The sequence below is a fragment of the Crinia signifera genome, chromosome 7, assembly GCF_055691185.1.
Source record: "Crinia signifera chromosome 7, ASM5569118v1, whole genome shotgun sequence".
NCBI lineage: Eukaryota > Metazoa > Chordata > Amphibia > Anura > Myobatrachidae > Crinia > Crinia signifera.
The window spans coordinates 9330531-9355856 of NC_139223.1; the positions used below are offsets into that span (position 1 = coordinate 9330531).

General features: G+C 43.6%; 1 protein-coding gene across 1 annotated transcript in view; it reads right to left on the bottom strand.

Annotated features, from left to right (window-relative positions):
* Window positions 1-1435: 1435 nt before the first annotated feature.
* The window catches only part of LOC146021357 (uncharacterized), a 38560-nt gene continuing 14669 nt past the window's right edge, over window positions 1436-25326 (bottom strand). The window contains exons 3-4 of the mRNA XM_083155145.1: window positions 19118-19191; window positions 1436-2737 (exon numbers count right to left, since the gene is read on the bottom strand). Coding sequence (XP_083011271.1) covers window positions 2283-2737; window positions 19118-19191 — 529 coding nt within the window. The 3' untranslated portion in view covers window positions 1436-2282. The remainder of the gene's footprint in view (window positions 2738-19117; window positions 19192-25326) is intronic.

Sequence of the window (25326 nt, forward strand, 5' to 3'; positions counted from 1 at the left end):
TATATAGCCAAATATTTATCCTAATATGTTAAGATTTTTTTGTCGGAAACGGATGTGGATTGTCGAATTCATTGGCGTTTCTCAACAATACACGGCCATTTTCGACTACTCAAAAGGTGGAACATTGAATTCCGCCTGTCGAGTCTCTGTCAAGCTCTTATTCAGAACCCAAAGCCTGTGACTTTTAGTGACACTATTATAACCCCGATTTTTGTGGAAAAACTGGACATTTCACATAATCAGACCAAAATTGTCTCCTATTACATCCCAGGACATATTTGTTTTACCTTTTTTTAAGGAGGCACCAATCTCCTACCAGGGTCGTGGATTTTAGAGCCCCTTTATTGTGGATATTGTGGCTAAGTATGAATTGATATGAAAAAATTGGGACAGTGCAAACTGGAGGCAGGCATCAAAAATGTAGGGCATGGCCACATAATAGCACTAATTCACATTACACCACACAGTAGTGCCCCTTATACACACTGTGCCAGCTAGAGCCTCTTAGATATACACTGTGCCACACACCGTAATGCCCATTACACATTGTGCCACACACCATAATGCTCATTACACATTGTGCCACACACTGCAATGCCCATTACACATTGTGCCACACATTGTGATGCCCTTTACACATTTTACCACCACTGTGATGCCCGTTACACTTTATGCCACTCACTGTGATGCAGTTAGACATTATGCTACACACCAAAGGGGATTACATGCTCGTTGCTAATGTGGATTGAAATGCTCATTGCCAAGAGGGAGTCAAATGCTCCCACTCACGCTATCAAGGACAGTCTACAGCTGGGCAGAGCTGAAAGCGGTGACAGCCAGGCAGAGAGCGGTGGGATGCCCGGCTGTATTCAGAGCAGGTCTGCAGCTGGTTTGCAGCCAATCAAGAGCAGCAGTGTTGGCTCCTAATTGGCTGCCGGACTGCAAGCTATGATTGGCTCGTGAGCCAGTGCGAGATTTCAAAATAGCCATAGACCTGCTCTGAATACAGCCAGGCAGCCCACCAATCTCTGCCCAATTGTCACTAATTTCAATTCTGCCCGGCTGGCGGCTGTCCTCGTTACAGCAAGTGGTAGCTTAGTGAGGCTTCATAGTAATAAGGGTGCTGACAGCAATGAAGAAGACACTGTCATTACTATGGTGCTGATTACTATGGTGCCTTACTAAGCTGCATACTCCATATAACGGGGGGGCTGACCTGTATCCAACTTGACTACAGGCGACTGGGATGAATGTATGCCTCTGTCTACCATGTGACCCATGTAGGAGGGTGAGTCTTTCAATCCTAGCAATTTGTAACCAGATGGAAACTATATACATTTCTGTCAATTATTCTTTCCATTGACATGTACAAATAATCTGTCCAACCAAACTGATTTTAATTTCTTTATTGAGAAAAAAATATAGAAATGTGCGTGGAATGAAATGTGGCCAGATTGTACAGTATATATAGAGAGAGAGAAGTGGAAGCACAGAGAGGACATCTGCTTTGAATAAAAAGTGCAGACACCTATTAAAATATAAGCCATGGGCACTGTAATGCTGCTTTCCCACTGCTGAAACGGGTCATTACCCGTTTTTTTTTTTAAACGGCAAGAGCCATAAAGACCCTTTCCCACTGCAGCTTTTAAACGGTAAATTACCGTTTAAAAGCCGTTTTTTGGCACATTCACACTGCCGTTTAAAAACGACGTGGGGTCCCCCCCACTGCCGTAACCAGCACCAGGCTGAAGAGCCGGGGCTGGTATTAAAATATCAGGAAACCCGACAAATAGGGCTTCGCTGATTTTTTTAAAAACCAGCCCCAGGCTCAGGGGCTGGTTCCCAAAATACGGGGGACAAAATGAGTAGGGGTCCCCCGTATTTTAAGAACCAGCCCCAGGCACAACCAGCCAGCAGGGTAATGCCACAGCCGGGGGACACTTATTATATATGGTCCCGCGGCCAAAGCATTAACCCTACCGACCAGTCAGCCTGGTATTTAAACGGTATTTAAACGTGTAGGACTCTGCTTTTTAAATGTGTTGAAATACCGGTTAACTTTAACCGGTAAATCAACTCTGGCGCTTTCCCACTGCAGCCTTAAACCTTTAGAAAGGGGGAAAAAAACGGCAATATACCGTTTAAGACCTGCAGTGGGAAAGGGGTATCAGTGGAGGCTGTGACATTATAGCCCCAAAAATAAACTGCTTTAAGTATTATTTCCTTTTTAATAACATCAGCGCCTGCTTACATCTGGCATCTCTATGTATGTGAACACAAATCTACTGCACGGTACAATATGAATATCCTCCTCCTCCCCCTCCCTGATCCATATCCCCCTCCCTGATCTTTTCCTGGCATGTACTCTGTTCACTTTTTGCCCCTCCCTGGCACCTCTTCTGCTCTGTTTTTGTCTCTTCCTGACACCTCTTCAGCTCTCTTCTCTTTTCCTCCTGTTTCTGATCAGCCTGATGTATGTAATCCAGCAGGAATATCTTCCTCTGCACTCGCTCTTCCCGCGGGTTCTTTGTCTGTTCCATACGGAATTTTACTCGTTTTATGGCAGCATCAATGAACATCAGGAAGTCTGTGGTTCTTTCCAGTGTTTTTATACTGTTCTCCTGGGTGTAGTTCTCCACGGAAATCACAGTCTCAGCACCTAGAAGCCTGAACTGCTTCTCCATCTCCATGTAATCTCCACTGAACTTCCTGGTGAGGACAATGATGGGGGCAACACCTGGAGAAGAGATACATGTTACATTGTCTCCATAGATATGCATGGCGTGTGTAATAAGCCCCTAATAGGGTGGTGTTATGTGTCATTACTGTGATTGGTTATTAGGAAGGAAGAAGCCGAGTGTGTGACATTGTTACATACAGAAGTGTTTATATTACAATCTCCCTACAGGGGCTCACATTACTTCTCTGTTCTGCTCCTTTCCCTACTTAAAGCTGGGTACTCAATGTAAGTGTGATCAATAATAGTTATATTTGCCTGTAGATTGTATAGGTAAGCCTATAGATTGTAAGCTTGCGAGCAGGGCCCTCCAACCTCCAAGTCGGTTTTTATCTACCCAGTTTGTTTAATCACTGTTGTTTCCAATTGTAAAGCACAATGGAATGTGCTGCTCTAGATAAGATGCTGTAACAGAATCTGCTGCGCTATATAAGAAACTGTAACGGAATCTGCTGCGTTATATAAGATGCTGTAACGGAATCTGCTGCGCTATATAAGAAACTGTAACGGAATCTGCTGCGTTATATAAGAGGCTGTAACAGAATCTGCTGCGCTATATAAGACACTGTAACGGAATCTGCTGCGCTATATAAGAAACTGTAACGGAATCTGCTGCGCTATATAAGACACTGTAACGGAATCTGCTGCGCTATATAAGACACTGTAACGGAATCTGCTGTGCTATATAAGATCCTGTAACGGAATCTGCTGCGCTATATAAGACGCTGTAACGGAATCTGCTGCGCTATATAAGACGCTGTAACGGAATCTGCTGCGCTGTATAAGACACTGTAACGGTATCTGCTGCGCTATATAAGACGCTGTAACGGAATTTGCTGCGCTATATAAGACACTGTAACGGAATCTGCTGTGCTATATAAGATCCTGTAACGGAATCTGCTGCGCTATATAAGACGCTGTAACGGAATCTGCTGCGCTATATAAGAAACTGTAACAGAATCTGCTGCGCTATATAAGACACTGTAACGGAAACTGCTGCGCTATATAAGACACTGTAAAGGAATCTGCTGCGCTATATAAGACACTGTAACAGAATCTGCTGCTCTATATAAGACACTATAATTGAATATGCTGCGCTATGTAAGAACCTGTAACGGAATCTGCTGCGCTATATAAGACACTGTAACGGAATCTGCTGCGCTATATAAGACACTGTAACGGAATCTGCTGCACTATATAAGACACTGTAACAGAATCTGCTGCTCTATATAAGACACTATAATTGAATCTGCTGCGCTATGTAAGAACCTGTAACGGAATCTGCTGCGCTATATAAGACGCTGTAACGGAATCTGCTGCGCTATATAAGATGCTGTAATGGAATCAGCTGCACTATATAAGACGTTGTAACGGTATCTGCTGCGCTATATAAGACACTGTAACGGAATCTGCTGCACTATATAAGATGTTGTACCGGTATCTGCTGCGCTACATAAGACACAGTAACGGAATCTGCTGCCCTATATAAGATACTGTAACGGAATCTGCTGCGCTATATAAGACACTGTAACGGAATCTGCTGCGCTATATAAGACACTGTAACGGAATTTGCTGCACTATATAAGATGTTGTACCGGTATCTGCTGCGCTACATAAGACACAGTAACGGAATCTGCTGCGCTATATAAGACACTGTAACGGAATTTGCTGCACTATATAAGATGTTGTACCGGTATCTGCTGCGCTACATAAGACACAGTAACGGAATCTGCTGCCCTATATAAGATACTGTAACGGAATCTGCTGCGCTATATAAGACACTGTAACGAAATCTGCTGCGCTATATAAGACACAGTAACGGAATCTGCTGCCCTATATAAGATACTGTAACGGAATCTGCTGCGCTATATAGACACTGTAACGGAATCTGCTGCGCTATATAAGACACTGTAACGGAATCTGCTGCGCTATATAAGACAATGTAACGGTATCTGCTGTGCTATATAAGACACTGTAACGGAATCTGCTGCGCTATATAAGAACCTGTAACGGAATCTGCTGCACTATATAAGACGTTGTACCGGTATCTGCTGCTCTACATAAGACACTGTAACGGAATCTGCTGCGCTATATAAGACACTGTAACGGAATCTGCTGCGCTATATAAGACACTGTAACGGAATCTGCTGCGCTATATAAGACTCTGTAACGGAATCTGCTGCGCTATATAAGACATAAAAAGAATATAATCGGGCGCGATCTCTTTTAATAAATCCACTACTCAGTGTATATATATGTACATATACATGCACACATATATACACAAATACATACACACAAAAAAAGGGGGGGAACAAATCTGGTAAGTTTAGATAATGGCCGCTCCCAGAGACAATTCTGGAAATTGTCAATAAAAATAGTAGAATAAATGATCTAAATTAGTAAATATAACAATGATTTAAATTAATAGAAGATGTTTTGAGAGCGCCACACAATTTTTGAAAAATTGATTACAGTTTATTATAAAAAATACATATAAAAATAAATATAAAAATACACAATTAGAAATAACTCATACTGTATAAAAAAGTCACAATAAATGACCAAGATATAATTAATAGTATCCGGCTCCAAATCACTCAATTTAGGAATATATAATGAGATTTCAAATTTTCTTAGACACACAACCCTGTGCGCACCAGGGTGTGTGTATTAATTGAAAAAAATAGTCCTCCAAATTTCTTTTTAGAAGATACGTGTATGGCAATTTTTGTCAGTGCCAAAAGAACTTTAAAACTTTGATTGGTGAAATATACAGTATGAGTTATTTCTAATTGCGCTATATAAGACACTGTAACGGAATCTGCTGCTCTATATAAGAAACTGTAACGGAATCTGCTGCGCTATATAAGACTGTAACGGAATCTGCTGCGCTATATAAGACTCTGTAACGGAATCTGCTGCGCTATATAAGACACTGTAACGGAATCTGCTGCGCTACATAAGACACTGTAACGGAATCTGCTGTACTATATAAGACACTTAATAAATCATAAATAAATTTTTACAGGACAATATTATGTAAATGTTAGTGGGTATCAACACTTGTTTTATTAATTATGTATTTATTTATTTAAACATTTATGATTCCCTAATATGGGCACAATTTATAGAACTATAAAATAATAATAATAATAATAATAATAATAATAATAATAATAGTAATAATAATAGTAATAATAATAATAATAATAATAATAATAATAATAATAATAATAATAAAATAAACTAGGGGCCAAATGTAATAGGGTGTGAGAATCATAAAGTGAGAGATTTTGGGAGAGTTTTTCCATATATTTTTTTAAAGCAGCAATCATGTACATTGCAAAATCCACCTGGCATTACCTTGTAAATGATTGCCGCTTTAAAAAAATAGGAAGCATTGCGCGAGTGTGTGCGTGACGTCACCGGCGCGCCTGGGAACTCGCGCAATGCACTCCTGGGACCGCTGGAGATGCGGGAGATGGTGCTGGAGGCCTGCCGTGGAAGCCCGGGGACAAAGTGGACACCGAGAAACCATCAGAGCACCACCAGGGGACAAGTAAGTATGTTTAAAAAAAAATCCAAAATCTGGAAAAATCCCTTATTCAGAATGCTCGTGGTCCCAAGCATTTTGTATAAGGGATACTCAACATGTACTAATAGATGTACTGATCTAGTAGGTCTAGTATTCAAGAAACACAATCTGCCACTGCCTGACCACTTGGAAGGGCTGTGAATTAGATTCTTTCCTCTAACACAGTTGGTTAGTTTGGGATAGAAGCGGCAGCTGACATAAATACATTTACAAAACAAATGGGTATAACACTCTGAGCAGGAAAGGGGCAGCACACATCTCACCAAGGGGGAGATTCTGGTTGGTTTGGAAAACCAATTTGAGTGGTGATTGCTGTCTACCCTGATCAATGAATTGGTGTCGGTTGATTCATCCCTGAGGAAATGTCTGACTGCTTCTAGACCTCTGTCATGGGCAATAATTGTATATAAAGATCCCTTGTCCCCGGTGACCAGGAGTTCTCCTTCCTCCCATGTGATTCTTTCCAATTCCAACAATGTTTGGGTAGTATCCTTAACCCCTTCCCGACATTTGACGTACATTTACGTCATGGCCGGGAGGTACTTCCCGACACATGGCATAAATGTACGTCATGACTTCTAACTGTCACTGCGTCTAGAGACGCAGTGACAGTTAGGTGATGTCTGCTGTCCCTGACAGCAGACATCCCCCCTCGCCGCCCAGGGGGGGCAGGGGTGCCCCCCCCGGTCGGCGATCGCTGTGATTGGCTGTTCAAATCTGAACAGCCATTCACAGCGTTTCCTGTGTTACCGGCGGCTAAGCCGCTCGGTAACACAGGGATCGGTGGTGATCGGTGCTGTCAGGTACAGCACCGATCACCACCGATGTGCAGCCCACCCCTCGCACCCGCCGGGCACTCACCCGGCAGCAGCAGCGGCTCCCACGGCTCCCCCGGAGCGTCTGGAGCGCACGCAGCGCTGCCCTCCTCCCCCCTCCCCCCCGCAGCAGCAGCAGCAGCATCAAGCTGCTGAAAAAATAAAATATATGCACTGAAAATATATGTATATATATATATATATATATATATATATATATATATATATATATATATATATATATACACACACATATATATATATATATATATATATGTGTGTGTATATATATGTATATATATAAATATATATATATATATATATATATATATATATATATATACATATATACACATATATATATATATATATATATATATATATATATATATATGTGTGTGTGTGTGTGTGTGTATATACCCCACCGATCGCCAGCCCCCCCCCCTCCCACCCGGGAGCCCCCCTCCCTCCCACCCACCCGGCTGCCGCAGCGCCAGCACCCCTCCCACCCCCCCGCCAGCCGCAGCGCCAGCCCCCCTCCCAAAGCTGGTGACTAAAATGGGGTCACTTGTGGGGGGTTCCACTGTATTGGTGCTTCGGGGGTCTTGCTAATGCGACATAGCACCCACCATTCATTCCGCCACCAAAAATCACTCCTTCCCTTCTGAGTCCTGCCATGCACCCAACTGGTATTTTTTGGTCACACGTGAGGCATTGCCGTACTCGGGAGAAATTGGGGCACAGATTTTGGGGTGCTTTGTCTCCTTCATTCCTTGTGAAAATAAAAAATTTTGAGCCAGAACTGCATTTTTGTGTAAAAAATTACATTTTTTTACACAAAAATGCAGATCTGGCTCAAAATTTTTCATTTTCACAAGGAATGAAGGAGACAAAGCACCCCAAAATCTGTGCCCCAATTTCTCCCGAGTACGGCAATGCCTCATGTGTGACCAAAAAATACCAGTTGGGTGCATGGCAGGACTCAGAAGGGAAGGAGTGATTTTTGGATTTTGCAGCACAGATTCTGGTTGAATGACCCCCGAAACACCCATACAGTGGAACCCCCCCACAAGTGACCCCATTTTGCAAACTACACCCTTCAGGGAATTCATCAAGGGGTATAGTGTACATTTCAAACCCCCCGGGGTTTCACCAATTTTGATACAACTGAGCTGTGAAAATGAAAAATTTATTTTTTTCATTTTCACTGCCCAGTTGTACCACAATTGGTGAAACCCCTGGGGGTTTGAAATGTACACTATACCCCTAGATGAATTCCCTGAAGGGTGTAGTTTGCAAAATGGGGTCACTTGTGGGGGGGTTCCACTGTATTGGTGCTTCGGGGGTCTTGCTAATGCGACATAGCACCCACCATTCATTCCGCCACCAAAAATCACTCCTTCCCTTCTGAGTCCTGCCATGCACCCAACTGGTATTTTTTGGTCACACGTGAGGCATTGCCGTACTCGGGAAAAATTGGGGCACAGATTTTGGGGTGCTTTGTCTCCTTCATTCCTTGTGAAAATAAAAAATTTTGAGCCAGAACTGCATTTTTGTGTAAAAAATTACATTTTTTTACACAAAAATGCAGATCTGGCTCAAAATTTTTCATTTTCACAAGAAATGAAGGAGACAAAGCACCCCAAAATCTGTGCCCCAATTTCTCCCGAGTACGGCAATGCCTCATGTGTGACCAAAAAATACCAGTTGGGTGCATGGCAGGACTCAGAAGGGAAGGAGTGATTTTTGGATTTTGCAGCACAGATTCTGGTTGAATGACCCCCGAAACACCCATACAGTGGAACCCCCCCACAAGTGACCCCATTTTGCAAACTACACCCTTCAGGGAATTCATCAAGGGGTATAGTGTACATTTCAAACCCCCAGGGGTTTCACCAATTTGGATACAACTGAGCTGTGAAAATGAAAAATTTATTTTTTTCATTTTCACTGCCCAGTTGTACCACAATTGGTGAAACCCCTGGGGGTTTGAAATGTACACTATACCCCTAGATGAATTCCCTGAAGGGTGTAGTTTGCAAAATGGGGTCACTTGTGGGGGGGTACCTAACTTTTAGCATCTTATGGTGCCTAGAAACCTACATTGTGCCTAAAAAATAATCTCATAAAAAGGAGGCTCCAAAATCAAGTAGGTGCTCCTTCTATTATGAAGCCTGTGGTTTGGTCACCGTGCACACTAGGGCCACATATAGGATATTTATGAAAACCAAAGAATTGGGGGAATCAATTTTTAGTCACATTTCTCTAGTAAAATGTACTGTGTTCCTTAGAAAAATGTATTAAATTTGCAAATCTGCAAAAAAAATGAAATTTTGAAATTTCACCTACACTTTGTTTTAATTCCTGTGAAACACCTAAAGGGTTAACAAACTTCCAAAATGCTGTTTTGAATACTGTGAGGGGTGCAGTTTTTGAAATGGCATCATTTATGGGGGTGTCTCACATACAAGTCCCTCAAAGTCACATCAGAACTGAACTGGTCCCTAAAAAAATCAGTGTTTGAAATTTTCTTGAAAATTTGAGAATTTGCTATTCATATTTGAAGCCTCCTAGTGTCCAAAAAAATTAAAAGGAAGTTGAAATAATGATGGCAACATAAAGTATACATATGGTCTATGTTAGTTATTAACTATTTTGAGTGGTATGATTATTTGTCTCACAAGCAGAAAATTTTACATTTTGCAAATCGCTAAATTTTCCATTTTTTCACGACATTTTGGTATTTTTCACAAAAAAACACAGACTGTATCGACCCAAATTTACCACTAATTTGAAGTACAATGTGTCACGAAAAAACAATCTCAAAATCACTGGGATAAGTAAAAGCAAAAAAAAGTTATCCCCACTTAAGTGAGACATGTCAGATTTGAAAAAAATGGCTCTGTCAGGAACGCAAAAACTAGCTCTGTCAGGAAGGGGTTAAGATAAGGTTTGCCTTTACAATTACAATTGGTTGCAAATAAAAATCTATTACCTGGGATAAATTCGATGTGATCAAACCAATCCCAGCCACAATCGGTCTTAAGGGAAGGTCCACAATATCCTTGTGGACTTTTGGGAGTCCATATGTCACTGGTAACGTGGGATCTTCAATTTTAATATAGTCCCTTTCCTTTTCTGTAATAGTCCTTTTGAGAAGAATTTATCTGCCAGACTATAAAGGTTGTTTTTTTTGTATATTGTCTGTGGGGTCCTCACGTAGTGGAAGATAAATGTTATTATCATTTAACATCTCAGTTAACTTTTTTCATATTTTTCCGAATCCATCACCACTTTCTCCAAAATAGAGCCTCTACTATGTACCAGATTGAAAGTAGACTTTTTCTTGAAATTGCCCCTATTCATAACCTCTTCAATCAACGTTTGATTATGGTCCTCCTCTTTGTAAAAAAAAAAATCCTTAGGGAGATCTTTCTTATAAACTTTTGTACATCTACGTACATATCAAACAGTATTGGGCTGTTGGAAGGGGCAAATTTCAAGCCTTTTTGTAATACTTCTTTTTCTGATTCTGACAAAATATATGAGCTGAAATTGTATATTTTGGTATCTTCATATACTTTGGTTTTGTTAGTTTTTGATACTAATTTGCGTGGCTTTAATCTTTTCTTATTTTTTTCTATTTTTGATTTGGCTCCACCCCTTTTCCCCTATATTTTTTCATTATTTTTATAATCAACACTCTGTTGTTATTGACGTTTAGAAGTCTCTCTCATTTCTGGTTCTGCGCTTCCCTAAAAAATGCACCTTGATGTTTGGGGAACGGGAGCATCCATATGGATTGGTAGGAAGTTCTCTCCTTACAGGGGTCCTATTATTTCTGGGATGCCTTTCCTAATTAATACGTAAATGTCCAGAATTGTTTCGATCTTGGTAGGTATCCCTGTGGGATGAGCTTGCGGCTTCATCTTGTCATCGATCATAGCCCTGTATATTGATATGGGTCCGTTCTTCCAAGTTGTTCCTACTGGAACCCGGGACCATGGCTGCAGTTTGGGAGAAACAGCCTTCCTCTCTATACCCTATAGCAGAAACTACATGCAGTCCAATTACTGTTTGTAATTGGACACAGGACTGGAGGTAACTTTTTACTATCTATTACCCAGCCCGGCGTAGCCAAGTTTCAAATATAAACAAACCTACCTTGGAGGTCAGACCTACAAAGTTCAGTATTCTGGTATTGGAATTCCTCTTTTTGGGGAAAATTTACTAAGATGAATTCGTAAAAAAAAATTCGTATTTTCATAGGAAAATACGAATTTTTTGGAGCGTATTCGTATTTTTGGCATTTACTATGCCAAAAATACGAATTTTCGTATTCGTATAGATGGGACATTCGTATTTGTATTTGCAAATACGAATGAATACACCATCGAAAGAATACGACAGGAATCTCTATTCAAAAGAATGGTGATTCCTGATTTACTAAGCGGCCATATTGAAAATACGGCTGCTATTTGGTGTAAAACGGCCGCGAATGGCCGGCCAAATAGGGCAGGAAAATACACTTTATTTTCCTGTCGTATTTGGCTTTAGCCTGCACGGATCAGTCAGATCCGTGCAGGCTTCAGTGTGTAAAAAATAGAAAAATAAATAAATAAAAAAACCGGCGTGTCCCCGCCACAGCCGTAACCAGCACCAGGCTGAAAGAGGCGGGGCTGGTAATAAAAAATCAGGAAACCCGGCAAATAGGGGTTCCCCAATTTTTTAAAACCAGCCCCAGGCTCCAGATCCGGGGTTGGTTCCCAAAATACAGGGGACAAAATGACTAAGGGTCCCCCGTATTTTAAGAACCAGCTCCAGGCCAAACCAGCCAGAAGGGTAATGTCACAGCCGGGGGACACTTATTATATAAGGTCCCGCAGCCAAAACATTAACCCTACTAACCAGTAAGCCTGGCCAGGGGCCCTGGGGGAGTGGGGACCCCCCAATAAAGGGGTCCCCCCCCTCCAGGACTTACCTGACCAGGCTGAAGCCTGGTGCTGTCCCCGGTGACCCTGGAGCGGTGGTCACTGGGCTGATTCAGTGTAAAAAAATAATCAACTATTGTTTAATAATGTGGAACTATGAGTCCCAGCAAGCCTCCCCCGCAAGCTGGGACTTGGAGAACCACAAGTCTCAGCATGCAGGGCATTAAAGGGCCCGCTGGCACTTGTAGATCCACAGTATTAAAAATAGTAAAATAAACCCACACTGACACATGAAAAATAAATCTTTAATACATCCAAAGCCCACACATACTGATACTTACCTATCTTGATCCCGTCGGTAGGTCCCCGGGGCCGGGGTCCAGTGCTCCTGGGTCCGGGCCTCCATGGTCCAGGGTCCGGTGCTCTAGGGTCCGGTGCTCTAGGGTCCGGTGCTCTAGGGTCCGGTGCTCCAGGGTCCGGGGCTCCATGGTCCAGGGTGCGGTGCCTTGGTTCCTGGGTCTGGAGCTGCAGAGTCCGGGGTCCGGGGCCTTGGTTGCTGGGTCCTGGGATGGTCTGGGGTCCGGGGCTCCAGGGCTGCAGAGTCCGGAGTCCAGGATCTGAAGAAATCCATAGGGGTACCTGTGGAAGGAAATCCAACTCACCAAGGTCCTCCGGCGAAGATCACGTCCTCTTCTGTCCGACGTAGTCCTGGTCTTCAGAAAATAACCAACACGGTAGTGTCTAGATCCCCTTCAATTTTGACAATTTTCCTATCATGCCCTGGGTCCACGTATACCTGGAGGGGGAATATAAATCTGTGGCGAGCGAAGCCTGAAGCCACCGTGCCTGAAGCGTGCGAGCGTAGCGAGCCCGCAAGGGTACAATGCAGCTAAAATAACTTACACCTACGTGAATTACAGATAAAATAAAAAACGTTGTGAGGGCATCTAACAACTTCCGCCCTCACTGAACATCATATCCTTTAATCAAAACTGAAGGGGATCTAGTATCTACCTAACAAACACTGGACTATTCTGGCCGGTACCCGCATCAGACTGAGGAGAGACACAGACGTTTCATCTTCCTCGCCTCTCCTCCGAATGATTCTATTGGCCGCCTAGCATCCAATCGGGAGCGGCCCCGAACCATTGAGCCCCTGGCAATGGCTCTACGAACATCCACAACATATAGAGGCATCCAGATAGGACTGGCTGAATTAAAAGTCTCATGGTTTGCAGACGAAATGCTTTTATTCGTGTCCAACCCACATACATCTATACGAGAGATATTAAGACTCATAGCAGAGTATGGTGCAGTGGTAGGATACAAGATCAATATTGCCAAATCCGAATTATTGCCTCTAAAATTCTCCCACTCAATATTAACTTCCATTACAAGCTCCTCCCCTTTTAAAATTACCACCTCTCACACAAGTATTTAGGCATTCAAGTAGCAGGAGAGGTAGGACAGTTATATAACCTAAATTACAAAGAAACTATTTCCAAGCTAATCACGAAATTAGAGGGCTGGCTAGCTCTCCCATTATCCCTACTAGATAGAATTGCAGTGATTAAAACTATTAATTTTTCCAAGCTTCTATATGTAATGCAACTGCTCCCTTACAGTATCTCAAAGCCTGATGGAAAATGTTTAAGACAAGCAGTAACCAGATTTCTGTGGCAGGGGAAAAAACCTAGGATAGCCTACACTAAGCTTACCCTGAATAGGATGGATGGGGGCATGGGCACACATACACCGATTATAATTTAGACTCCAATCTATTCCACCCATGTTCTCTAAACGCCCTGCTACATTCGAGAAGGCCTCTAATCCCCCCAGATATACTAAACCATCCCCCATTCCATTAAACTTACCATTCTTGGGTCAAATGACACAAAAAACTGGGAGGGGACCATACGGCATCACCATTTGTCACTTTCTGGGGCAATCCATCATTCCCACCTTCCTTAACAACAACCTATTTCTTCAATGGAAATTGAAAGGCCTATGTACGGCAAACCAAGTTTTTGACCCTGGAGGGTTTCTCCTCACTTTCTCCACAATAAAGGACATGTCACAATCCTGCCAGAACTCTGTGTATTTGTCCTGTCTTACCTGCCTGTCAGTCTTGCATCTCAGCCTGCTGTAGCAAGATCTAAGTCTTTGCTAGTAATGAGCACCTGGGTGAGATCTATAGTTACCAGTGGAGAAGTGTCATGCTAGTTCCCTGTTTGCCTCATCCAGAGACTGTGAACAGGTGTGGCCGTTTCTAATCACCCGGCTGCCCAATCAGTGCTGCTCTGAGGGGTTATCCTCCCAGCCCTGCAGGAACACTGGGCTTTTGCATTGTTGTCAATCCCTTGGGAGGAAGCTTCAGCCTGTGCTCCTGCTTAAGCTCTGTGGTGTTCCAGTTACCCAGCATTTGCATCCTGCACCTGTGCTCCATCTGCATCCTGCACCTGTGCTCCACCTGCATCCTGCACCTGTGCTCCGTCTGCATCCTGCACCTGTGCTCCGTCTGCATCCTGCACCTGTGCTCCACCTGCATCCTGCACCTGTGCTCCGTCTGCATCCTGCACCTGGGCTCTGTCTGCATCCTGCACCTGTGCTCCACCTGCATCCTGCACCTGTGCTCCGTCTGCATCCTGCACCTGTGCTCCGTCTGCATCCTGCACCTATGCTCCGTCTGCATCCTGCACCTGTGCTCCGTCTGCATCCTGCACCTGTGCTCTGTCTGCATCCTGCACCTGTGCTCCGTCAGCATCCTGCACCTGTGCTCTGTCTGCATCCTGCACCTGCGTGCTTCAGTTCTTGCACCTGTGACCACCTGCACCTGCGTGCTTTAGTTCTTGCACCTGTGACCACCTGCACCTTCGTGCTTCAGTTTTTGCACCTGTGACCACCTGCACCTGCTTGCTTCCGAGTTGCCTGCACCTGTGCTTCCGAGTTGCCTGCACCTGTGCTTCCGAGTTGCCTGCACCTGTGCTTCTGAGTTGCCTGCACTTGTGACCACCTGCCTCTGTGTGCCTCAGTACCTGCACCCGCAACCACTTTCACCGCTGCACTCCGTGCTTCCGGCACCTGCGCTCCAGTGGTCCTACTCCATGCTTCTGGCACTTGTGCCCCAGTGGTCCTACTCCGTGCTTTCAAGTAACTGTTACCAGATTCCAGCTTCCCAAAGCCTATTACAAACTTTCAATTGTCTCCTGTACCAGTTTTCATTCTATGCAATAAACATTACCCATTTGTATCCACGTGCCTCCGTACTGTTTCCATTTGGTTGTCAGCTAGCCACCAATGTCACTCCCGGGTCCCAAATCTCCATTCGTGACAGGACACATATGACCCCCCCAAACTCTCATTTTTTTATGGTTCCTCCAGACACGGTATGAAGTTTTTCAAGGTACCTTGAAAAAGGGCCATTTAAAACGGCCCGAAACGCGTTGGTGAGGAGGAGAGTAGTCACCCAGAAGTCCTGAAGTCCCCAGCCACTTTTCCAGCAATGTGGCACCAACCTTGTTCTTCTTCCCGGGTGAGATCAAGTTGGTTTGTTGGACTCAGTGACCATTTGGGCAATTTTTATTGGAACTGTTTCGCAATACTTCTTTGTGAGAATTATGAATTTTTTATTGTTGTGCGTGGAGAATAATATCCTGTTTTGTGTACCTATTGGATTTCCTGATTACTTCATACCTATTGATGAAGATCCGGAACAAAGATACATTTCTGTGAACATAGGGCACATGCATGAGGTGAGCACTTTATACCTATGAGCGAGTGACCTGATGGAAATCAAAGAAACCTTTATGTGCAAATAGAGCAAGGTGGATAGGTCAGTTATGGAGTTTTGGCATTTCTGAGATTGCATTATCCGGAAAATATCAAGCTGACCAACCTTTCCCTTTGCCTCATCTTTTCCACATATCCGTGTATTCCTCCAATCCCTGGGGGTTCCATATTGACCAAGACAGCACAATTGTGTACACTTATATGCAGATGATACTCAAATCTATCAACCCCAGAGTTGTCACCAGTGGTTTTGGGCCGAGTCTCTGAATGTCTCTCTGCCATCTCATTTTGGATGTCTTCTCGCCAACTCAAACTCAATATTTCCAAAACAGAATTACTTATATTCCCGCCAACTAAGAACAGTTACCATCCATGATATCTCCATCGCTGTTGACAACTTGACAATCTACCCTACCCCATTGGCTCATTGCTTAGGGGTCACCCTCGACTCTGACCTGTTCTTTCTTCCCCACATTCAATCTGTCTCCAAATCATGTCACATGAATCTAAAAAACATATCCAAAATACGACCCTATCTCACACAAGACACTACCAAATCTCTTATCCATGCACTCATTATATCCTGCATTGATTATTGCAATAGTCTCCTAACTGGTCTTCCCAAGAACAGACTCTCACCACTACAATCCATTTTAAGAGCTGCTGCTAGGCTGATCTTCCTTGTAAGACGCTCATCGTCCGCTCTGCCAGTCCCTCCATTGGTTTCCTGTATCTTACCGTATTCAATCTAAAACACTTCTACTCGCATATAAAGCTATTAACCATACTGCACCAGCATATCTCTACTTATCACAAAATATCTCCCATCTCAACCACTCCGCTCTGCACAATATCTGCGTCTCTCTTCTGTACGGATCACTAGCTCCCATACAGGACTTTCATTGGGCTGCTCCCACCCTATAGAATGCCCTTCCACGCACAATAAGACTCTCCGCTAGCCTCCAAACTATCAAGCGTTCCCTGAAAACTCACCTCTTCAGGCAAGCCTATCATATTTATATATCACACGCATAACCCTCTGAGGCACTTATGTATTATATAGCTTCCCTTCTGGACCTACAAGCTATGCTATTACTGGTGCCTGTCCTTGTGTTTCCCTCCTATATCCCTATAGATTGTAAACTTGCAGCAGGGCTCTCCTACCTCCAAGTCTGTCTGTTGTTACCCAGTTTGTTTTATCCCTGTCTACTATTGTAAAGCGCAACGGAATCTTCTGCGTTATATAAGAAACTGTAAATAATAATACTAATCCATATCCTCGCCCGATGAACTTTTGTCCGGATACACCACCACACTTAAACTGCTGAGATCTGCTTACTTGCAAGAAGTCCATGTGAAAACTATACATAGGGCTTATATGTCACCATCAATCTGTGCCCACTTCGACCCATCAATTAATGCTGCATGCTCCAGATGTGGGAGTTCGGGAGCCGACCTCTACCACTGTCTATGAGACTGCCTAAATATCAGATGCTTCTGGAGGTATATATGTTTATTAATACTCATTTCAACCTATCTCTGTGCCCTTCTCCTTGTGCCAGTCTATGTCTTATATATTCTGAATGGGCATCCATAGCATCAGTCGAGCCACTGTATCCAATGTTTACCGTAATGTTCACTGTGACCAGGAAGCTCATTCTGAAAAATTGGACTGTGAAAACATCCCCATCTCTCACTCAACTCCACTCCATGCTGCAACAACTATATTTTGACAAAATAAGTAGTCATACCCTACCTTCCAGCTCTGTTCACAAATTTCACAAAAAGTTGGACCCTTATCTTAATACCTTGGACCCGGAAGTCAGGGATAAAATGCCGGGAATTTCTGAGATTACGAGCTGGTATTTTACAACCCCACCCACCTCCGCTCATCACATCTCAATCACTTATGTCTACCTAAAATAGTATACAATCCACGTCATATATATTTTGAGAAGAATGGTGCCAGACCGATTCCAATTTGCCAACAACATATTTTAGACACTATACTAAGACACCCAAGAGTTGACATATTTATTATGATGTTGAGACTCTATCAGGTACTGCTTGATTCTAGCATTTGTCCTGCAGCCAGGGTCACTCCAAATGATTGCATTCGATCTTGATATATTGGGTGCAGCTGAGGAGTAACTAACTTAAATTAGCTTACTTTACCTCCCCCCCCCTTCTTCCCTTCTCACTCAACCACCCTCTATCCTATTCTTTCATTTCTCTTTTCTTTCCTCTTCTTTACTATAATATGAATACTATTTAACGTTTAGTTATTTAAATGGGTTTTTTGAAAAATTTGTTAGTTATTGTGGTACTCATGCTTTCTATCAAAACGATCAACCGCTCAAAATCATGGATCCAGACCAGCGAGGTCACACTATTTCCACTCAATCATCTGAGACCCCACCTAATGGCAACTGTAGTAGTATTGTATATTTCTTATTATGTTCTTGATATATTTATCTTCCATGATGTACATATTTTGGGTACTGCGTACTCCAGTCCATACGACAAATGTAAAACTCATGTCGGCAATACTAAAAAAAAAACAATAAAAATGTTAATTTAAAAAAAATATATATAAGTTTGTAAAATGTTTTGTAAACCCCCCAAATCTCACTCTAGAAAACAAAATCTGGGGTGTCCAAGCTTGGAAAGCAAAACACTTATCCACTAACCTACAACACCTGGTGACAGCGACCCATGCTCATAAGTCAGTGATCCCTTGCCATCAGTTATGCTGTATCAGCTATGGGAAGATTGCTGCAACACGTTGGTTTGTGCTTACAGTACGCTATTTTTTTACATTATTTGCCTAGGGGACCCGGATGCACACACAAGCCTCAAGTCAATAGACTATTGCTTTAAACCATTTTTTTGTGTCTGAATACACAAATTTTATTTACGGATTTAGGGTATTGTCATTCTCGGCAAATGGCGCGGCTCCATTGGTATATCCATCCGCCACTGGATTAGTGGAGCATTATCCACTCAGTGGTAGACATGTGTATTGCATGCTGTATGTTGTTGTGCTTCAATGTGCCTAATTGTGCTACAACAGTGGTGCACCAAAACTGTCTAAGTGTGCTGTCGGGATGACTATACTCACATATATAATGGACCTTTTGTCCAAAACACAATCAGAGAAAGTGTATGGAGAGTACTGTATGTGATTTGGGGTATTTCAATGCAATCTTTATCCTTTTTTTTAATACAATGAAAAGCTTTCAGTTACCTGTCATTTTTATACAGTTATTGATAAATATCTTCAACTCCGGATATTCCGCTTTTGTAAGTCCGGTCCTGACACTAGGAAATGAAGAAAAATACTGATGTAAAATAAATCAGGTGATGATGGTTCCAGTGCTAGATTGTAGGGTACAGATGAAGAGGTTCCAGACATGGGTAAGGTAAGAGGTGTGGATATAAAAGCAGTGGGTGAGACAGGCTTGCAAATACAGATGCTGCAGTTTTACTCTACATTAGCGGATTCTCAAATTGGAAACTACAAGTAACCAGGCTAAAGTAAAGGCAGCCGCGTCTGACTCAGAATCAGGTGCATGGCGCTATTATATGAGGTTGCAGCCGGGATACATATGATATCCTGGTGGTGGGTATACAGGCAGTCAAAAGACTGACTTCAATATCCCGATAAGGAGATGCAATCTGTAAGTACTATAACCCTCTCCCCTTACTCCTCTAAACTTTACCTTCCAGCAGCCTAAACCTAACCCCCTCTGGTGCCTGACCCTAAACTTATCTATTAGTGCCTAACTTCTGCACCCCACTGCATAAACCTAACCACCCCTCCCTGCAGCCTAACCATAAACTCTGCCCCCACCATCACCTCTCGGCAGCCTCACTCCAAGTTACTCCACTTAATCTTACTCCCACTTCCTCAGCCGGAACCTAACTCTCCCCGGCATACTTTACAGTATGTTTGAGATGCCAGCTGTCGGTATTCCGGCATCGGCATCCTGTTGTCTTTCGAAATTCTGGTGGTGTGTTTATGGCAGGCAGGATGCCGGCATTGGTATACTGAACACCGGAATCCTCATAACCGGGATGCTGACTGCACGGCAGTGGGGACAGACATATATACTCACATATTGCACCATTAGGGGCAGACTAGATGGGCCAAATGGTTCTTATCTGCCATCAAATTCTATGTTTCTATGCTTGTCTTTCCAGCGGCCAGGCGTGCATCAGACTCGCCCCCTTAAGTGAGCTCATCCCCTGCACCAGCTGTCTCTGCGTCACTCCTGTTGCTAAGGAGACGCGTCTGGAGACTGCTACCGGCTGCCAGACAGACCCACATAGGGCTACAGTATACAAGAAATATATGGGACCAAGGCATGCTATACACAATATGAAAAGGCTCTGGGCCTGGAGAAATAAAATAAAACATTCCAATTGAATCGGTCATTCAATCCTGTAGAACTACTGGTCTTTAACTTATATATCCACTTGGTTTCCAAACTCAACTAAGTACCATCTCTGTCACCTCCTCGGCTAAAGGGGGGAACATGGTCTATAAGAATGAACCTCATGTCAATTATTGTATATGCTGTCTCCGGACAATGTCTGGCCACAGGCTGTTCCGCCTTTTTAGTGTGAATGGCAATGTTAATAGCCGAGCGGTGCAGGGCCATCCGCTCGGGAATAGTGCGGATTGTTTTGCCCACATAGTATAGACGGCAGGGACAATACATAAGATAAATGACATGAATGGTTTGGCAGGTTAAAACATGCCTCATGGAAATTAGATTTTTACTGCTCAAACGACCTGCACACAACCATATTTTTTCAAGTTGTGCAGCTGAGACACCTGTAACATCCAGGAGGTTTGGTGAGAAAATTGGCCGATGGTGCTACTGTGTCAAAACCATTATGTCCGTATGGACAACTTGATCTTTAATATTGCGCCCTCTAGTGTAACACAACATGAGTCTCACTGTCCGAAGGCCTGGCAATGAGGGATCCATCTTTACTATTGGCCACAATGCTTTCGTCGCTTGTTGAACCACCGGGCTAGCAGTGGTAAATTGTTGTTTCCATGGCATAATACTTTGGGGGTCACGCACTTTGGGTTTCAACAGTTCTTGTCGTGGTATATCCAAAACTTCTTTCTGAAGTTGTTTAAGTTGAAGTTGTTTAAGAAGCCGCAGATCTAATATTTAGTATATTAACACCATCTTATTGCATCCTGAGGTTGTAAAGTTATGTTAATAATATTCTAATATATAATACCTGAAAAACCATAGAAGATAATGGTGGTATTAATGCCGCTATTAAATTGGAAGTTTGATTGAAAAGTCTCCTCTGCAGCCAAAGATTGGATATAAAGTGCAACTTTATAAAAAAAAATTATATCTTTTTTTAAATCTATCTGGCATAGCAAATGAAACAGATAATTGTATCTATGATGAAACATGTCTTAAGATTGTATAGAACTTAAACACGTGGATGTGTTTTCTCCTTATGAATTGCCACTATTGTGGTATAAACATATATGTACATATAAACACTCTCACAAAACCTGAAACTTTATAAGTATCCTAAGTGGGATGGATATAACATGAGGTTACCAAAACCCAGGAACTAATCATCTAATATGGAACACTTGCGCTAATTAAGCAGACCAGCATTTAAAGCTGACCTTGTAGGAAGGAACTCCATACCTGGTTTGAAAAAGCCGCCCATTGTGCGGTTAAACGCGTTCCAAAGGACTGCTTAAGGATTGCCTTCATGACCCGGTGATTAAATCTCCACAGAGCCAGAACTGTATGGTCTACCCCAGCAGCAATCTACATCTATACCGCAGACGCTGTGGCAGAGCATCATACGGAGCTATCAACAGTAACAAGGGGGCAGATGTATTAAGCCTGGAGAAGAGATAAACTGGAGATAAAGTGGAGATAACTTGGAAGAGTTAACGCACCAGCCAATCAGCTGTGTTTGAAATATGACAGTTGGGATCTGATTGGCTGGTGCGTTATCTCCTTCCACTTTATCTCCAGTTTATCTCTTCACCAGGCTTAATACATCTGCCCCAAGGTGCGGCGAGGAGACGGCTCTTGCTGGGATATCACAGTCGGATGGATCCACACAGAGGGTCAGCCGTAAGGTACGGACGGAGCGGCCCCTGCGGCGCAATATACATTTGAAAGCTGCTTTGAAACCGCTTACTCAGCAGAGTGGTAAGAGTTACCTGTGCAGACAGGACGGACATTGTTGCTTTATATTGTCACTCTGCAGAAAAGCAGACAAATGTTTCTAAATTAACGAGTGTCCACATTACACATTTGCTACAGAGACATTGCGGTGTTGCTTTATATCTTACAGTGTATACCCTGGTTATATAATAAGATGCTGTATGGTCCAAAGGAAACTGAATCCACAGCTTTAATTAGCTGGACTTGAACTGGTCTACTAAATACATTATCATCCTATTCAAATCTAAAGGATATAAGGCCTATTGTGTTTATGCTCACACATCCAGTGTTTATGAATTTATTTTAACTAATGTAATGTCATTTTAGGTGTATGTTATTTGTTTTGTTTTTTAATAAATTGTATATTTATCTTGTCCACCTTTGAGCGCCCCACGTTTCCTTTTTGTAACAAGCATCTAGGACAGAACTATAACTTGCAGGGTAGTGCTGGCCAGAAAGCCTTATAAAGGACTTGTCACAACCACCATGGCAGTCACCCTCGCTCCCAGTGCTGTCCCTGACCTGCAGTGCCCTGGCGCTATGTCTTCCACCTTGGCTCTGTGCTCTACCATGGTGCCTGTTCCTTCTCCGAGTGCCGGTCCTGGCCTGTGGTGTCCTGGCGTCCTGGCTTCCAGCGGCGTATGGCGGGGTCCGCCATAATGGCGTCTGCGTCCTCCTAGGCCTCAGGTTGGGAAGCACCGGCTGCAGCGCCTCCGCATAGTATTCCTTGCCGGCTGAATAGTGTCACCCTGTAGGTGACGGCCATCTTGTTGGTGTCTGGAACCTATTCCCCGCTTCACAAGCCGTGATGTCATCCATCCGGCCAATCATTGCACAGCTCTGCCACTGGAGGGCGGTAATGAGCTGCAGGAGGAGCAGCTGCAGGAAAGGTCCCGCCGGCGCCTAAGAAAGCAGGAGGAAGAAAGTGCAGCACCTGCCAACTTCATTATTCGGGTGAGTGAACAACCTCTCCTAACTACCCCTCACTCCTGGTCATCGGGACATACAAGAAATCGGACTGCCCCTTAACCCCCCCACCCCGCCACGCTGGTCATCGGAGTTTCCTTCCTCCCACCCCATTCCGCATGGACATCCCCCCGTCCGGCTTTTCATCAGTCAGCGATCAGCCCGGCTGGTCATCAGTCAGCGCCACGGCAATTCTCAGGGCAGGTGGCGGCCGCGGCCCCTCCTACATCAGCAGCCCTGCCCCCCGCCCCCCGGGAGTCAACGGTAATCCTCATTCGGTGGGTGGCGGCCGCAGCACACTCACACCCACCCCGGCTAGTCAGCGGCAATGTTCGGTGTGCGGCATCCGCCCCCCCCTCCACCCTCTTATTAGATGGGGCACAGAAAAATAGTTATATACTCTATTTTTATTAATAAATAAATCATTCCCTGCAAATTTCTATGAAATATAGATATATCTATATAGATAAAGATCTATATCTATATATAGATCTATATCTATATATATATATATATATATATATATATATATATAGATGTTATCAAGCGATGGCCCCTTCCCACTGTACCTCTCCATCACCCTGTCTACCTCACAGCTGTTGATGGTAGCCGTTTTCTAGGAGAGACAGTTACCCTCAGCCATTGACCCTTCAGATTGTCCTATTGAGCTAATTCCTGAAAAGACTCCTCCCCGGAGACGTACTTATCCATTATCTTTACCTGAAACACAGGCCATGTCTGAATATACTGTATACTAGAAAACTTAGCCAAGGGATTCATTCGCCCCCCCCCCCCTTCTTCTCCTGCTGGAGCCGGCTTCTTTTTTGTTAAGAAGAAGGATGGAGGGTTATGGCCCTGCATCGATTATAGAGGACTGAATGAGATTACTATAAAAAATTGCTACCCGCTGCCTCTCATCACAGAACTCTTCAATAGAATCATGGGTACCACCATCTTTTCCAAACTAGACCTCCGAGGCCCATACAACCTCATTCGTTTTCGTAAAGGAGATGAGTGGAAGACCGCTTTTAATACCAGAGATGGACATTACGAATATTTTGTCATGCCATTCGGCTTGAGTAATGCACCAGCAGTGTTCCAGTCATACATGAACGAACTTTTTCGAGATCTCCTCAATCAACACGTGGTGGTTTACCTCGATGATATCCTGATATATGCCAACAGTCTACAAAAACATCGAGAGATCATCAAGGAGGTGCTCACCCGTCTCAGAGGAAATCTTCTCTTCTGTAAAGTGGAAAAGTGCATCTTTGAGGTCAAATCCATACCCTTTCTGGGTTACATCGTATCAGGCTCCGGGCATGAGAAGGATCCAGCCAAAGTTGAAGCAATCCAGACATGGCCTCTTCCACACACTCTCCGAGGGGTCCAAAGATTTCTCGGATTTGCTAACTACTATAGAAAATTCATCAAGGGATTCTCCGCTATTGTGGTGCCCATAACTGCTCTTACCCGCAAGGGTGCCAAACCTTCTAATTCTCCTCCAGAGGCCATCAAAGCTTTTCATCTCCTCAAGAAGAAGTTAACTTCAGCACCAATCTTAGCTCAACCTGACGTCAGTCTGCCCTTCACTTTGGAAGTCGACGCCTCCACTATCAGTGTAGGGGCAGTCCTCTCCCAGACAAGCTCGGACGGACACCCGCATCCATGCGGGTTCTTCTCCAAAAGATTTTCCCCAGCTGAACAAAACTATGCCATCGGGGATCGGGAACTTTTGGCGATCAAGATGGCTCTGGAAGAGTGGGGTTATACTTGAGGGGGAAGTCCATGTTATAAACGTCATCAGTGATCATAAAAACTTACTATACTTAAAGAATGCCCAGTGCCTCAATCCTCGACAGGCCAGGTGGGCCTTGTTCTTTTTCAAGGTTTAATTTCAAATTGTCTTCTTGTCCAAAGAACCGCAAGGCCGATGCCCTATCCAGATCATGGGAGATGGAGGAGGAGTCCAAATCATACGCTTTTACTACAACAGGCCTGCGAGCTTTAATTCCTCCGGGTAGAACCTTTGTCAAACCAGGTTTGAGGAGAGGGATATTACGCTGGGCCCATGACCCCAAGTTCTCCGGCCATCCGGGAATCCAGAAGACCTACAAATTTCTCTCCAGAAAGTACTGGTGGCCTTCTTTGAAAAACGATGTTAAAGAGAATATTGCCTTCTGTCCTTGTTGTGCTCTGCACAAATCTTCCCATTTAGCTCCGATGGGTCCGTTGATGCCCCTCTCCCTTCCTCAGAGTCCTT